The sequence below is a fragment of the Camelus ferus genome, chromosome 2, assembly GCF_009834535.1.
Source record: "Camelus ferus isolate YT-003-E chromosome 2, BCGSAC_Cfer_1.0, whole genome shotgun sequence".
Classification (NCBI taxonomy): Eukaryota; Metazoa; Chordata; class Mammalia; order Artiodactyla; family Camelidae; genus Camelus; species Camelus ferus.
In genome coordinates, this window is record NC_045697.1 from 80,199,497 (window position 1) to 80,217,820 (window position 18,324).

The 18,324-nt window shown below is 36.0% G+C and overlaps 1 protein-coding gene across 11 annotated transcripts in view; it reads right to left on the minus strand.

Moving 5' to 3' along the window:
* CAMK2D (calcium/calmodulin dependent protein kinase II delta) overlaps window positions 1–18,324 on the minus strand; it is a 286,632-nt gene that overhangs the window by 46,485 nt on the left and 221,823 nt on the right. For 7 of the 11 annotated variants that reach the window (XM_032462294.1, XM_032462269.1, XM_032462262.1 and 4 more), the window contains exons 9-13: window positions 11,288–11,382; window positions 8,264–8,386; window positions 7,907–7,990; window positions 7,421–7,463; window positions 4,096–4,133 (exon numbers count right to left, since the gene is read on the minus strand). In XM_032462294.1, coding sequence (XP_032318185.1) covers window positions 4,096–4,133; window positions 7,421–7,463; window positions 7,907–7,990; window positions 8,264–8,386; window positions 11,288–11,382 — 383 coding nt within the window. The remainder of the gene's footprint in view (window positions 1–4,095; window positions 4,134–7,420; window positions 7,464–7,906; window positions 7,991–8,263; window positions 8,387–11,287; window positions 11,383–18,324) is intronic. The other 4 variants (XM_032462239.1, XM_032462289.1, XM_032462256.1 and 1 more) reach the window with 1 other exon arrangement.

Sequence of the window (18,324 nt, forward strand, 5' to 3'; positions counted from 1 at the left end):
TAAAGAGCCACTGAAGGTGAACGTGAAAGACACTGCGATGACGGACAAGAACGATGATCGATTCTGTCTCCGACGGTCACATACAGGCTAGGACTGTGTCTGTGATGGTGAAATGACAGAACGGACTCGGCTGCTTTGGCTGTGCCGCCTTAGCAAACAGACAAAGAGCTGCTTCAACGGAGCTCAAATCAAGTTTCAGAGTATGAAATAAATAGAAACATTTTCATACTCTTCAAGTTGAATTCTGTTTCCCAGCTTCCAATTGTTCACTGTTATGAATACATTCCTTTTTTCATTTGATTCTCCAGCCTGAAGTCACACATAAACTGTCTTTCTCTGGGGAGCCATCATCACTTTGTTTAGTAGGTATCCAATTAAAAACACAGATCTTCTGATGAAATGCAGGCTTTATAATAAATTTCTTAAAATGATAAGTCTAGGTCTTTAAAAAACAGATCTTCCATTATAAACTGGCAAATTGAACTCTTTACTATATTCTGGACGCAAAATGACTTTATTTTTCACAGTTGTTTGAGAGGAAAACACTATGGATTCTGTCAAAGTGTTACTGCTGTCGTTGAAGACTATATTTGGTAACACCATTCCCTTGCTTTAATGTAAGTGGTTCTGAACTTAAAGAAGGATCATGAACACTATGGAAGCCATGCTGTGAAAACAACTCAGTGGGTCAATAAATACTGTAATGGGCCCGCAGAGAAGACTCTTTGTTGACAAGTGGCAACTTGAAATGACAACTGAGTTTGGGTACTAAAGAATCAAAGACTGAAAAGTAATCATCAACATTCATATAAACTCATGCATGACAACTTACACTGTGGTTATTAAACAAAGAGAAATTAACATTCATTTTCTTACACTATATTGTTTCTTTATATATTATTATCTAAAGGAATACATCCATAATTTTAATATAGATGTACTTAAGGACTTAGAGAGAAAAACATCTTGCACAAAATAAATGAATACCAAATGAATATTTATAAGCAGTGACACCAATTTAATTGTTTGGACTTTCTGGGAATTATTTTCTTTCATATTGAAACTAGCACTGAAAGATAGAAGGGTCAAAAAATTAACTTGGGTATGTAATATTTTGCTTTTCTATTCATTCACATTTGTGTGATTATTTGGTATCAGTATTATCGAAATAATCACTAACACTGTGCTGTGTGAATGCAAAAAAAGAGAAAACTTGGTGCCCTTTACTAGAAAACTCTTTAAATATTAAACCATCAATCTATACTTTGCAGAGAGTTTAGAATTTTTCTTTAAATAGAAGTGCTCAGAATTGAACATAAAATGTGTGTGCAACAGCCCAAAAGAGAAGAGATAATGGAGTTTAAGAAAGAGGGGTCAAAACTCAGTACTGATGTTAGGATAGAATATATGAGAAAAGAGGAGAGATGCACACACAAGTAACTTCCTATGAAGGAAGAGGGCTTGGCAAAACACAGCTGACTTCCTGTCAAATGAGCAGGAGTACTCAAGATTAAAGCACACATGTATTTAATATGCTACATTCAGTTTGTATCAGTGGATGCAAAGAATGAAAAAGGAGTAGACTGAGATATTTTCTGTTTTGAGATAAAACACTTGAGTTTTTTTCCTAGGATGTGATTGCCAAGAACTGCTTTATTTTAGTGAAAATGTCTCACATACAAATCTATGCAAACAAGATACACACGCGCGCACACTTGAACACATGCACACCCACACCCACGTTCACACGTAGACACACAGCATACACACACCGTCATCACTTCCACATAAAGGCCACTCTGTCCGCGTGAGCCATCCTTTACTGTCACGCATGACTAATAGGAGTTAAATGAGTATGTGTCTCAACCACCACTTTTCCTTGTGTTTAAATGTACAATTACAATTTTTTTGTTAAAGATTAGATTAATTATCTTTTTTTTTTTTTTACTATAGAAAATCTCTTGGATGTATCTGTAATATTAAGTACTTAAAAGTAACAGAAGAATTCCAGCTAAAATGTGAGGAGGAACTTCCTTTTAAAGAGTCAAATATGGGCTCAACCACAGCTGTCTTTTAAATATACAAGAGCTTTGGCACTTCTGTGTGAAATGTAGTTATTTTATATTATGCAAGCAGAATATTTTTATTTAAAAATTTAAATGAAACCAGATATTTAAATGATGCACTGAATTATTCTTATGAGGCATGGATGGGCAAGATCTTCCTGTTTTTCAGGTGTTGAGTTCATTCAGTTTTGAGGTTAAGAAATATTTTATCTAAAGGTGCTTAACTAGGATGGATCCATTGTCAGACCACTTTCACATTATTTGTAACACTCCATGGTGGATGGTTATCTATACTAGGAATCACTCCTATTTTAGTCATCATGATCCTTACTTAAAAATAATCCTATAGTGTTTCTTCACTTTTCACAATAATTCTAGACATTACTTATGTCATGGTCTCTTCAGTTTTAGAAGAAAACTGCACTGTCTTGTAAAAGATCCTTTAATAGCACATGGATGATTTTTAGATATTTAAAAAATTCCATTTCAAAGAAAAACAGTAATATGTGAGCATGGGCACCATGTTTTAATAGTTAATTAACATTAACCTGTAACGGTCCTATCCTTTCTCCACTTAACACTAACTTAGGTAAGTAATACTGTTCTACTCCTAAGTGTGAATTTTCACAGGAGGAGAAATCTGGCAGATAGAGATCCTCACCATCATCTGAACACTCGAACTGGACTTCCTTTTCTGAAGTGACCAGTCAAAGAGAAAGGAAAAGAAAAAAATATGACCGGTTGAATTTTTAAAGTATCCAAGCATGGAGCACAGAATAATTTTGTCTTTCAGGAGAAACAATAAGGTGACTGGAAGAAAAAAGTTCTGGAAATATTTCCTTCTATATAAAGATAGTAACAAAACTATCTCAATAGAAACTGTGAGCTCTGCATTATTGAACAATACAGAAAACCACAGGAGAATAAAACATTTGGAAAATTTAAAATATCACATTTCCACCAATGTAACACTGGGGAATAAGGCAGACATCAACAGTGATTACTGAAATTTAAACTGAATAAAGTAAGCAGGAGGAAGAGAATATTACAGGTAGAGGAAACGCCATCCTCATGGGAATCACAAGTGCATGGTCACCATCGCTCTGGAAATTCCCAAATCACACACAGACAGGGGGGTGAAGAATGACTGCGCATGAACGTAACAAGTGACAAATGATTTTCTATGTCATATTTTCAAAATGAACTGACCACCTGACTTTGGGTCAAGTTCAAATGTTAGAAAATTAATTAATTCCCAAGAATGTTGAAGTGTTCATGAGGAATGTAGGTGTCTGCCATTAGAAGAGAAAGAAAAGGATTAAAGAAATAAAACATTGAGGTAATATTCTGGAAAGACAACAAACATAATGCAAATATAAGGTTCTATACAACCAAAGGTAAATTCCCATGAAATGAAACAGACTCAGTAGAAAATATGTTGTATTATTTTGTTTAGAAATCCAAGAAAGTCAAAATAGTCTGCCGTTATCTTTCTTGTAAAATTTTTCTAATATTTGTTCAGGATATTCATGTTAAGCCTGTCTCAATATCTTATAACAGACAGGAACAATTAAGACCTTTATAAAAACTGCCCAAGCAGAGAAATAGTCTTTCGAGGTATGGTATCCTAGACTCAATGATTTGATTTTTTTCCAGGCTAGAAATCTTAGCAGCCTTCAAGAATACAGCATAACTAATTGGAAAAGCACTTGCTTTTCACAGATTTTCAGGTCACCATGACAGTTTGAGGCTGCAGTAAAGCAGAGAGGATTTAGATGTTCAGTTTCTATAGTAACTTCATATAATTGTCATGATTATTTAATATGTAATAAAATAGAAAAATTCAGCTTTTCTTGGTATAAATATTAATCATTTTTATATATGAAATTATTTTATATTTCAACTTGCATCCTTTATCAGGAACTGTAACAATTACAAGCTGCAATGACTTAGAACTTACATTTAACGTTTAAAAATGACCCAGCATCTGAAAGGCAGAAATGAGTTTAGGAGCACCTGTTTAACTTACCTTAACTCCATCTGGTTTCTTCAACAAACTCTTGGCTGCTGCAAAATGAAAGTAAAATCAGTTTAGTGAGTTACCCACAGAAACCCACAGCCAGGCAACAAGACAGGTTCTTGTTTCCTCTTACCGCCTTTACTGAGTTATGGCCAATTTATGCCAAATTATCAAGGTCACACTGATGAGCGCGAGCTTACAGGACACTGAAATGCAGTATCACTTTTCTTGGTTTTGTCATATCAAATTTAGGACTGAATTCTTATTTAGTTTGTAGCATATAATTGGGCGCTTTGCCAGTTATATTATAGGACTTTATTTCGCTGTTGGTTGCGAAAAGGATACTGGAACTTTAACTGGACTATGCTTTTGTAATCCAGAAAGTTGATTTCAGTCTTCAGACATCAGCTTACAGACTGTATTACATGTTCATTCACACCACAAGAATGGTGACCGAGTCAGTTCTGCCACTGAAGCCCCTCCTCCTAGACGTTTAAAACTCACTTGTGAAAATTTGCTCTGGCTAAATAACATGTTTTTTAATACACACATTAGAAATCAGATCATTTGACTTTTATAAAAAGTATTCATAACTATATTTAAAATGAAATGGTATATTACTGACTTGGAGCAAATTGTTTAAATGTTGAGCATATTATCGTCAAAGAAAGGTATTATGTATTCTATTATACTTCAAAATCTGAAAACAAAGGCTTCATAAAAGCCTTTAACATTGAAAAATGAAAAATCATAAAATTTGAGGCAAGATAAAAAACAAAATGAAATCTTCAACTAACTCAGAGAACTCCTAAAGTACATGGTCTTACATGAAACTATTTTTTTTGGAGGGGAGCTTTTAGCATTCCTTCTTCTACTGAACTTCTTGAGTATATTAAAAAGTTATGTTGTCCTTTCAAAAAAATATACTTATGAATGGGTACATACACAGTGAACAGATTATATGACTGTCCATGACAATTACTAGATCAAATGTAGAACATTCACAAATATGCAGGACAAGGTACACACTTAGTTTTCCATTTAATGTTAATTATATAATATATATGGTTACTTAAGTATATCAGAATAGAATTTGGTTTCTGAAATGGAAATATCTAGCTATAATAGAACTGCATGAACATGTAATTTCCTGACATCCATTTGATTTGGGCCATTATTTTGATATCACTTTGGTATAATTTTAAATTTATTTAAGAGATACAAAATGTTAATTTTATTTAGCCTTTAGCAACAAAGCTATTAATTTATTATTAATGAGACTGCAAGAAATAGTAGCCTTAGCTCTAATACCGTGTGCCTGGAGCTAAAAAGCAACATTAAGGAAATCTTGTGGCAGTTAATAGGTTAGAAAGCAAACTCAGAATAATTGGAATTGCAGTAGCAAGCAAAGATAAGACAATGATTCGGGGTAAGCAGGGATTTGGCCTGGGAGATGCAGAAATGTCCCTTTTGGTTACTATTCACCTTACCTCACAAGAAATACATTCCACATAAAGGGAGAAAAGAAAAAATAAAAACAACTTTATAACCATATAGTCATGGACAAATTACTTAATTTAAAGAGCATGTTTGGCAATGAAACAGAATGAATACTCAAAACTAAAATGCAATATCAAGTACAAGATGTAACTGGGTCTCATGTTACTCAGTTGGTTTTGAAGTGATGGATTAAAAAAAAAGTTTGCTTTTCATGCTAAGACATTCAGAAACGATATAAAATCCACATATTAGTCATGAGTTTTTAGTTTACATGATGACGAAAAGGAAAATGTGAGGTAAACAAAAAGCCTCTATACATGGGTGCATATATTAATAAAGGCCCAATTTATACCTAAAAGTGTAATTAAGACTTTAACAAAATATACAATCTTCAAATTCAGATTTTGTAAGTTAGTTTGTCACTAACAATATCTACTATATAAATAAATCATCCTACCTTTTAGTGATTCACTAATTATTGGGCCACAGTGAAATATTAATTTATCTGCATATAGCATATATTAGTTATTATTTAATGAGATGATATTGAACTCACCCATATAACGTCAACTATATTAATCAACTGTTCATAAAACAGATAACTTGACAAAGGCAGTAACAAGGTTTTATTACATGAAACAAATTGGACAAAACACATACAACTGACACAGTCCCTCAACTTGCAGCATTATTCATTGTATTATCACTGTTGATGCTTGACAGAACACTGGAAGCCTTCGGAAAGACTCCTATGATTTCACAGTTCCGTACAATGAGGGATAGAAGGTGGCCATTTAATAAAATGGTAAATAATAACTAGAAATTGGTTTAGAAATTTAGAGAACATTTGATAATTATACAGATCATCCGACCTCACTACAATACTCAGGCTAAGTATGGAGCAGAAATAAAGAAGTGAAGAAATACCTGGGGACTTTGATGCTGCAGATCACTTATAGAAACAGTAAGCAACGTAAAATGGCAGTATTTTTGGCACAATCATCTGACAAATGTTGAAAGTCTCAACAGTCAAACAGCAGCTATCTTGCTGCTTCAGTCCCTCCCCAGACACAAGGATGATTCACTTTTAACAAAATTTTATCTTTGGAAACCTGATCCTTTGAGGTAATCTATCAAAGAAGGGGGCTCCAAAATTCAATTTCTGGAAATAGTATATACTTTATGTCAACTGTGGAGAGTCACTCCTATAATAAAGAAATAGCTTAGCTTCTTTTAGCCCATTATTTAACGAGAAATCATTACAAGGAACATTTATGACTGTGGGGTAGGTTCTCTGAAAATTCCTGAGTCTAGATACCTTTGAAAGTTGTAATCATTCTCATAGCTTGCCAAGATACTGCAGTCCTGTACTTTCAAAAGAACTCAGGCCTAAGACAAATAGGTTCCTTAATAATGGCCTTCTTTTAAAAATCTTGCTTATTGGGATTCTCTAAGAAAATGAGATAGAAAAAAAAGAAACTATTCATAGTGATTAATTTATGAGATATCAGTAAATTCTACATTCAAAGTGCTGAACTTCCAGTTGGGGGAATACACAGTTCCAAACTGTGTGCACTCAGCAGGGATGACAAATGGGTTCCAAGCCTAGGGCTTCCTGAGAGCTCTCTGGCAGGGTGCAGTCATGTACTTCTGTGACACAGCACCCGGGGAAACTCCTAACGGCAGCCACAGACGTGGTAAAAGTCCACGTCATGCCTTTACCATCCCTGAACAACAGTTTTTTCCCAATTATTAGATTTTTTAAAATTAAATTCCCAAAAGGCTACTAGAGAGGAGAGCAGAGGAAAAGCAGCAGAGTTCTCAACACATGTACCTGAGAAATTCCTTGTAGCCAGCATAGTTGTCAAGATGGCACCCTGTCAGGACAGGAAGGATACATGATTAATGCTGCCTCTGCAAATCTCTGACCTAGCAAATAAATAGTCCTTGATAACAAATCTTCACCTGGCCTTACTTTCAGTTGGGGGTTTTTGTCTGGTTGTGGGTTTTGGTTGCCTGAGAGGAGCAGGCCTCTGTCTCTCATGATGCAGGGACCACCCTTGTGTGTGTGGTCAGATTCCCATTAGCAGTTTGCACAGCTGCCCCTCACTAAGGGAGGGACCACCGCACACATAACCAGTGATCCTAGCTCTTCATCGTAGCTTTAACTCCAGTGTATACTCCATTTCCCCAAGACCCAGAGGAGGAGAACTTAGGCCTACACGTTGAAAAGCCTTTGCTAATACTTATGTTCCTCCTACAGAATCTCACTCCTCACTCTGCCAAATCCACCTCCTCACAAAAATGTGAGATGTCTTACCTTTAGTTTTCTTCTAGCGTTAAACTTCTTCAAGCAGTCTACAGTCTCCTGTCTGTGCATCATGGAAGCAACAGTAGAACGTTGCTGGAAGAGGAGAAAAATAAACTTAACTGAGGATATGTAAAAGATATTGAGCATAACAGTATCTTCAACTTCATCAAGTTTTTATTAATGGTGCCTGTACCCATATGATGAACTCATAAGTATTCAATTGCAAGAGTTTCCTAATAATGAAAGATTGATTTTGTAAGACTATTTGTTAAAAAACAAAAAAGTGAAAGAAAAACCCCAAAACTTTGAAAGGAGAATCTGTTTTTCATTTTTAGCCCCTGAGGTCTTTGGAGAACCGTCACTTACACAGATCCATGGGTGTTTCAGTGCCTCTGAGGCTGTGATACGCTTGGCAGGGTTGATAGTAAGCATTTTATTGATGAGGTCTTTGGCTTCAGGAGTCACTGTGTCCCACTCTGGTGATGGAAACTTCAAAAATACAAATTTATGATGAGTTTTAAAAGGAGACACTCAGTATAACAGGGAAGAGTCAAATATCCTAATCATTTCCTTATGTAGTGAATTCCTTCACAAATTTACTTTTTGTATAAGTTAAATAATATCTACATAGAGATAAACTGATGTAGAGATATACATCCACCTCTCCATGTTGAAGATATTGAGTGTAACTGATAAGGGACAAACAGATATATTAAATTGTCACGTTACAACTAGTGAAACATTTTAAAGTTTAGAAAAATAAATTCAACCTTCTAGTTCCCTCAGAGCATCTTTGCTTTGATCTGAAAATGCAATTTTACGCAATGTTTCTCATATTTATTTATGCAAATTTGCAACAGTCAATAAAGCTGAGAAGTTGTCATGTCATGATGCTATTATGCCAAGGTTCAAAATGATATATTACATACTGTCACAGTTCATAAGAAGTAATAGCAGGGATAATAAAATAGCTTCAGTTCCTGTTCCCAAAGTGACCTATTAACTGTCACTATTTGGAGTGAGAAGTAGTAGTGAGACTGCAAGAGCCTCAGCAGGACTTCATTCTAATACTTCAAAAAGTTAATCACAAATTGAGAGTTTGGGATTAGCAGATACAAACTACTATATACAGAATAGGCAAACAATAAAGTCCTAGTGGGTAGCACAGGGAACTATGTTCAACACCTTGTAATAACCTATAATGAAAAACAATATTAAAACAAATATATATATATGTACACACACACATATATATATATAACTGAATCACTATGCTCCACACCAGAAACTAACCCAACGTTGTAAATCAACTCTACTTCAACAAAAAGGTTAATCTATTTAATTACAAGTTTCACCAAAACAAAGTTTGTGAAAGTAGCCAACTCTGATAACATCTATTAGTAATCCATTTGTATACTAATAATTGTGTAATAAAGCTATTTATCCTAAATTTCTGTATGTGAATCTTCTGTTGATACTTACGTAGCCCCACTTTCACACAATAAGGATATTTAGCAGAAATACTGTTTTTGATGGGTTAAGAAAAGTGTGTATCACATTAGTTTTTAAACAAACAGAATATCAGGGTCTTTCCCAATTCATGAATGTTTACACACAATCTTGAGAAAAAAGCCATTGTCACTGGGTCATGGACTTAAGTTAGTTCACTTTTAGTTGTTATAAAATGGGCAGGCTGTGAACCATTGGCAAAATGAAACTTTAAGAAAAATGATACTAATTCTTCAATACTTGCAAATTTTGCCAGTTTAACAACTGTCATTTTAATTCCAGAATTTTATTTTGGGCATCTGTAAAAACTTGCTAGCAATCAGAAACTACTGAAGAAACACCCAAGCCTGACTCTTCATGATGTGCAGCTCTTCTGATAGCAAATGAGGAGCTGGGATCAACCTGGGTCAAGGTGGACCCTTTTTTTTTTTTTTTCTGATTTTCACAAAGACATCCCTTCACATTCAACAAGCACTGCATTTTGCAGAGCTGTGTCTTCCCAGAGGAGTGCCTGGCCCTCCTGTGAAGGCGGTGAAAGTGCTAGCTGCAGCCAAGCCAGTCATAATTCGGCCCAATTATTGTCAGTCTGGCTAGAAGGGAATGCTTCAGAACGAAAAGATTTTCAATCCCTGTGATATACACATCCACTTAAATCGAATATTTAGTCAGAAATGCATTGGGAGGTTGATGATACCTGATACAATATAACATAAACTTCTCATTTAACTTCTCTCACTTCCACGTTGAGCTTCTCAGTTTTCCTTTTTTTTTTTTTAATTGAAGTATAGTCAGTTCACAATGTTGTGTCAATTTCTGGTACACAGCACAATGTTTCAGTCATACATATACGTACACATACTCATTTTCATATTCCTTTTCATTAAAGTTTACTACAAGGTATTGAATATAGTTCCCTGTGCTATACTATATAAACTTGTTTATCTAGACATTGAGCTTTTAACACGAGCACAGAAGGTAGACACCAAATTGCCTGCCACTTAATACCACAGGAAAAACATCTCCACACTTTGCACTCTGACTTCCAGAGGGCGCTGCAAAGTAAAACCAGAGGAGGTGGAAAATCATATTTACGGACATATTTGTCAAAGGAAAGAAAATTGTACCAAAGAGCACAAAGTTAAGCCGTAAAGAGAAAGTAGATAAAGCTTTACTCTACAGAACTTAATTCATATGCCTACTTTCAAAGATTCTAATTGTAAATGAAATGTATTGGAACTGTGATTTTCAAAGTTTTAAAAAATCTTTCTTTTTGTTTCCCCCCTTTAATGGAGGCACTGCGGATTGAACCTAGGACCTCGTGCACGCCAAGCACGTGCTCTACCACTGGGCTGTATCCCTCAGGCCCCGCAACTGTTTTTCAACTGCGAAACCCATTCTTCAAATGAAAGTTTGCACAGAAGCCCACCGGGTAAACAAGACAAAAACAGTCAAAACTGACATAATGGAACAATGCTCTACTTGATACATGGATCATTGCAAAGTACTGTTGCTATCTAATTATGAGACAGGCATTGGGAAATATAACTCAGCTAAACAGGTAGTAATCATTTCTAAAGCAAAAATCATTTAATTTTTTTATATTTTTAAAATGCACTAAGATCCAAAAGCTTTGACAAGCAAGGCCCTTCCTTACAGACTTCAAGCTGTTTTCCTTTAGGAAGATAGTGAGCTGCAAGCAAATACAAACTGAATATGTATGCTGCATTTCTCATTCCTTATCTCCCTTTCCCTAAAAGAGAGGAAAATGATAAGGGACGTTATTGAAAATAATGGTTAAAATAGCAATGAAAAAATCTGAGTCTTAATCAATAAACAAAAACCAAACCCTCAACTAAAGGTACATGAATATTTACTACATACATCATAAGCTCCGGCCTTTATCTGCTGATAGAGTCTGTGCTGGTCTTCATCCCAGAAGGGTGGGTATCCAACCAGTAGGATATAGAGAATGACTCCTGGAGGGAAGGAGCACATTAACGTAACGTTAAGTCCCGTGGACAACAACTGGTTAAATGTGGCGGATCACAATGACATCAAGCTGCACCCATTCTAAAAGAGGAACCTGAATTGTTGGTAAACTTCAGAGAGACAGGTTATTCTCTTCTCTGACGTGTTCTGTGGAGAGTGAATGTTGATCCTCCCGCACTCAAGAGCTCTGACAAGGCAGCAGTCCAACACAGGCACCCACGAACCCTCAAGATGCACGTCTGAAGACAAAATGGGCCTGCCCCTGGGGGGACACATCTGGCCTCCCTGAACTCTGCTTGTGTGTGATCTCCCTGCACTCTCATCTGTTTAGATACTATGTGATTTTAGTCACGTTAACACTTGACGTTTAAAAAATAACAGGTTATACGGCAACAAACTGGACAACCTGGAAGAAACAGCCAAGTTTCCAGGAACATACAGGCCACCAAGACTGAATCAAGAAGAAACAGATCATTTGAACAGACTGAACACTAGAAGTGAAATAGAATCGATAATAAAAAAACCTCCCTGCAAACAAAAGTCCAGGACAGGATGGCTTCACTAGAGAATCCTACCAAACACACAAGGGAGAACTCATACCAGTCCTTCTCAAACTCTTCTAAAAGACTGAAGAGGAGGAAATACTCCCAAACTCATTCTCTGAAGCCACCATCACCCTGATACCAACACCAGACAAAGACACCACCAAAAAAGAAAATTACAGGCTAAAAACATAACATGTTATTAACTTCCTCTTAGTCATCCTGCTGCTAATTAGGACATTTTGTTGTGTGATGGTGCCCTGGTTGTAACTTCAGACTCTAAATAGCCAGGGTCCCTGGGAGTGTGGATAACATATAAGGAGATGAAAATCCTTTTCTCTTTAATGATCTGAGTCTTCAAAAATAGAGTTCTTTAAAACAACAACAACAACAACAACTAAACCAGTGATACTACAGAAGAGTACATATTACAATGAGGGAAAAGGAAGAGGAGACTGAAGTTGAACATAAAATTCAAAGAGTTAAATACTCAGCTTTAACATAATTTGATATATTTTTCATAAATATGCAATTATTCACAAATCAGTCATCAATATCTGATTTAACTTTAAAGTTAAAAAAAAATTCTTGTCATCACTGGCTTTTAACTTGCTTTGAAATCATATCTAGGGTCTAAATGTCTCCTGGGAAGGTCCTCTTTCTCATCATACGTCCCTTCCTCTACTTTTGAAATACTTTATTGCCCTGCTTAAGGTCTTCACTTTCTTTTCTAGCCCCTTGTCCTGGAGTTAGGTCTGCCATGGCTCTGATGTCTCCTGCCCCCTCTTTTCCTCTTGCTGCACTCCCTTTCCGCGGGAAGGCTGGGAGAGGTGGGTAAGATAGGGAAACTGCCTGGTGTGCCTTAGATTCCTCTCTCCGCTCATCAGGGCTAGTCACTTGTTTCCTTACCTTTCCTCTGTCAGGGACATCTAGCCCTGTCCTGTCCATTAGCCTGACATCTTTACACGATAGACACCACTGCGGCTGCAATGGCTTTAAACACGGGTTTAATTGCCCTAGATTTTTCTAACCTGCTTCAGGGAGATCCAGTTCAAAATCAGATCACTACCAGAATAAAACATTTTAAAAAACATTATTAAATAAAAACCCAACAAAGTTTTTAAGTTGAGATTGAAAGTTATTTCATCACAGTGGAGTTAAAAATCAAAAAAAAAAAAAAAAAAAGGACCATACAGAAAGTCACAATATATTGGTACCTCACCTTCACAACATAAAAATATTTTTCCATCTTTCACTACATTATAGATTTAATGTGCATTCATTGAAATTTATTTTCATATTTTTACTATATGATGTAATGGATGCATCTAGTAATAATGATGACAACAATGATGATGATGAGTACCTGTGCTTGTGTCCCCAGGATGCAAGTAGAAAAGAGAACGTACCCTAAACGGTTTTAGCCCTCAGCTATGGTTTAGGGAGTGAAGAGGAAAATCAGTTTTGTAATGGCAATAGTTTATACTAATTTTTAATTAGACATTTTCTAATAACAACTGGAGTTAGGCTATTATAAAATTAAAAAACAAGCTCACAACTGTGACATTTAGCATTCTGGACCTAGGCTGGGATTGCAAGCCTGGCCTGCTTCTGAGGCTTTATTCTTGTGCATTACATTTACTTGCTGTGGTACTTCTCTGCGAGGGGAGGGCTCTGAGACAGTTCATTCCCCAAGAATCAGCAGCCACAGTGTAGATAAATGCTCATTATTTGTTTGATTGAGGGGTTTCTACCAAAAATGTACTTTTAATAAAATAATAGCATAAATAGAGGAGATTTAGAAACACTTTCAGGTCAGAAGACTTAAAGAAAAAAGTTACAGAGGCACTACTGAGCAGGCTGATGTTAAACTGTCAAGGCCTATTAAAATAAATGTTGTTCTGTAAACTAACTCTGACTTGCTCATTAGACCAGATTTGGAAGCATTTCTGAGTTATAGCTCTTTTGTGGTTCTATTTTCTGAAAGTATAGAACAAAGACGAGAGTTGTGGCATACTAAGAAGGATAATACTAGTCAGTCTTATTGTAGATGACACTAACTGGGCAGTTACAAGTGCTTTAGTGCATTAGCTCATGCAACCTTGATATGTTACTATGTGGTAGATGTTACTGTTCCCATTTCATAGATGAGGAAGTGGAGGCTGACAGCTTAAGAAACATAACTGAGCCACAAGCAAGTTTGACAAAGTCTTGTCTTAAAACACTCCCTGAGGTCACTTTTTCTTTCTCTATGAACTTTAACAAGAATGGTCATTTTCAATTTTAAAGTGTTTGTGTTGTCGAATTGAGAGGCCTTGATGGTCACACAGTAAGGTCCTGCCTTAAATGTTCCCCGTAGCCACTTTTTCCTTTACCTATGCACTTTAACTTGAATATTTTAAATTTTCTGTTGTCTAATGGAGAATCCTTGCCTTACTAGTAAGGTTCCAATTTATAATTTTCTTATAATCCTAGTATTTTACCATCTTCTCCTGGCAGAGAAAAAATATGAGAATAAATGAAAAAAAAAAGAGTCTTTTTTCTCTATCTATAACTAAGGCACTAACATTTTTAAAAGCCAATCAAAGAGTCTTCTTTTGCTTTTTCTGCAAGAACATATCAGGGGGTGATATGACCTCCAAATGTCAGATGTCTCTCATGATGTTAGCAGCCTTCGATGATCACTGCCTAGATACTTTGTTTTGCAAAAGAATGATATTCTAATTCCTTTATGCCTTTTTTAGTCTAAGAACAACTTATAGTTCATGTAAGAAAAGTAGAGGAATTGATTTTTTTCCTTTTTTATACATCAGTTTTCAAAATAATACATTAGTTCCCCAGCATCCTCTGAAGGTTAGGATTGCTGTTCTGTTTTGATTATCATTACGAATGCATGGATTTAAACTTACTTGATGTTTCAATCTATTACTGTAACTTTTCTTATTTATCCTCTAATTATCCCATCTTTAACCAGTAGGAGACTCTTCAAGTTGGCTCCTGAGTCCTGTTAATGTGAACTCTGTGGTCTCTAATAGTCTCTGTTCTTCCTGGTACGGCCAGGTGCTCCTGAATCATTCTGTACTTTTCCTGCTCCAGACTTGGGATTAGTTACTTCTACAAGGAGTCCTGGTTTCCGTTAGTGGAAACCAGAGTGTAGAGACCAGGACTGGGTATTCTGAGGGGTGCTCTGTAGGAACTACAGGTTTCTTCAACAAATAAATTGAGAAGAGAGGAGTGAGGAGAGTGGGAAGGAAAGAGAAGAGCAGAACTTACAAGTGAAAAGAGACTTAAAAGACCAAATTGATAACAAAATGATAAGACAGGAGGGCAAATAGCAAAACTACTAGATACCTGATGATTTTAAGCAATTATTATTATATGATACTTTAAAATATTGCTACCATTGTCACACTTTTAAAAAAGCCCTTTTCTTTTAGAGATATTCATTAAAGTAATTATAGATGTATTGATACAATGTTTGGACTTGACTTAAATAATCTCGGGTGGAGGAATGAGTAGGGTGGTGTAGATGAAATAAGATTAGCCATCAGTTCATCATACTATCATTCTCTTTACTTTTGTAGAGAGAATTTTCCTTAAAAACTTAAAAAGCTATTTTGACATAGTCAGCTTCATATAACATTTTAAAAATGGAACCTAAAACTAGTCTTCATCATCTTATGTACATATTTGTGCTTGGGAGATGCTAGAGTTGTTTGATTAATAAGTTGAGAAGCACTGATTACTGATTAGGTAGAAAGACTACATTATCAAGAACATTCAAAACTGATTTTTAATAAAGTCTAGAGTTAGAAAAATGATTAAAGCTATAATCACACTAATGATTAAACCATTCTAAAGCCTGCTTTTATGAAAAAAAGAGATGAAGAAGCAATGTTGAGAAACTCTTGAGAAGCCACAGGCAACTTAATGGAGCAATCTAAAAAGACATCCACTTCATAGTCTCAGAAACTAAAGGGCATACCATGAGCTTGCATGCAAAATGCATGTGGGGTCTGGAAACGCACAATTAACCAGTGAGGGATATGTATGGCTCCCTTTTATCCCTTATGCAAAAAAAAAAAAAAAAAAAGAAAGAAAGAAAGAAAGAAAGAAAGAAATCACAGTTCAAATAGTGATAATGCTCAACTAACACTCTGGGACCTACAGGGCAATGATGGATAGAACAAAGATAAGATCAAAGCAAGCAAGATAGAAAATTACTTTTCAGATAATGAAAACTATTCAGACCATGTAGTAGGAGTGGCAAACTGAAAGGCTTTCTGGCACCAGGCTGGGGTGAATGCCTGTCCCCGCCTTGTGCACGAGGGAGGGCAGGAACCAGGGGAGAGCAGGTGTCATCTGTCTGGCAGGTACAGCTGCCACATAAGAACAAAAGCATCCTGTTATTAGTTCTTTCGGTTAGAGAAGCCAGGATCTGACAGTTTCCAAGGAAATCTCCTGGTAACACATTATAAAGATAAATGCCAATGCCCCAATATAAAAGGTCCAACTGTCTGGCCAAGACATCTAGAGGCCAGCTCTTTGCAACCTTTGCTCTGTTCTGTCACAATCCCAAAATCCGCTGCTCTAAAAGAATTTGCAACTAGCTGGGTAAAAGTTGGTGTGCCTCAAAATCACCGGGCAAGCTTGTGAAAATGCAATTCCTGAACATCACAGAGAATATTATCCTATTATTATTATTATCCTATTATTATATCCTATTATATATATATCCTATTATAATATTATTCAGGTTCTTGGGTAGGTCCCAGAAAGTTGTATTTTGATAAGCACTCAGGTAGTCACTTTGAAGCATGTGGTCTGTGATCTACAGATTGAAAAACATTAAGTTAGGGAAACTATGAACACTATATATTTGAGAAATATCTAAAGGGATGTAAGTTCAGAGTAAGAGGATATTGGTAGGGACTATCATTGAGGGTAAAGCTCTGTGGGTTGAGGACCTATGAAGATGTGAGTCATGAGGGATGAAGGTGAGAGCTTTCTGACTGTAAGGCGCACCTGTGATGGTCTAGTGTCAGTGCACTGCAGAATTGCTGAGAGCAACGAATTGTCCAGTAGCTTTGAGATTTCAAAATGGTAAGTACTTCCTTAAAAAGTGCTTGATGCTGATTTATCACAGCTGAAATATGAAAAGGCTAAGGTTCAGAAAACACACAATGGCTGGACCTAAATTGGCCATAAAAGAAAAAAAAGAAATACATTCCATAATATTTCAAAGGTTGGTCAAAAGCTATAGTGTATTCTGTGATAGCCACTAATTTATTATCACTCATAACTGTTCTGGTATCTAATTCAGGTAGAGAAGTAGCAAGACAAGGCGTGTGTGTGTGCACATGTGTCTGTGTGTTGGCCATGTTTATGGCTTACATTTTTTATTTTCTAAAGCCAGGATGTAGAAGGAAGTTTGGTTCCAGTGGTATCTCTAAACAACATTTGCTCATCCCGTTAGGGAATTATGAAAACAGCTCTATATGCAAGAAAACTATCAAAATCAATTTACTGTTGTTAATAGCAGAACACAGGGCTATGTTCTTGCTTCATTAATGTCTATTATTTACTTTCCAGTAATGGACTAATAGCTTTCAAAGACCAGGAACAGGTCAGGCTCTATTCTGTGTGAGATCACAAAAGCAAGGTAATGGTGGTAAATATCTGAAATTTCCTGTGTACAGATTATTGCATGTTTCTAATAGAAAATAATGCACAGGCTTCTTTAAGCCATTACACCAATACTGTGCTTTACTCCGTTCTGTGTCAACAACCCAAAGACAGCCAGAGTGAGTGCTCATAGTTTAATTCACATAGAAGATGACCTGCCATTTTGCCAAATAGCTTATCTTGCATTTCTTTTGTTATCTGGGTTGTCATTTCTTACCACACTATCCAATGTCTAACCTTGCAAAGAAATAGTTATTCAATTGGCAAGAGCTAGTGCTGACAGATGGCTGAAAAAGAGTTTCTCTCAAGATATGCCATTACCTAAAAGCTGTCAAATAATGCGTACATTTCTTTCGTGGTTATTACAGTGGGGATGAAGAAAAGTGCACCATCTTAGAAGTACGCTGAATTTAATGAAACTCTCATGACATTTAATAAAATGGTGAAACAATATTCCAAGCCCAGAGCAGTAACCCAGAAATGTAACAAAAGGCAGAAGAATCTATTATGATGTTCCTGGTGGTAGGCAGTGGGAGATCATTTCCCCTAGGTAGGTAATATTAGAAAATATAAGACGTTTCTGCAGGTAGCTGTGCGACCCCAAGTGCATTTCTAGGCATGCAATTAAAAGATGCCACAATCTCTAAAGAAAGTGGAAGCTGATGGCAAATATATGCTCTAAACAGGGTATAGCTTGTCACA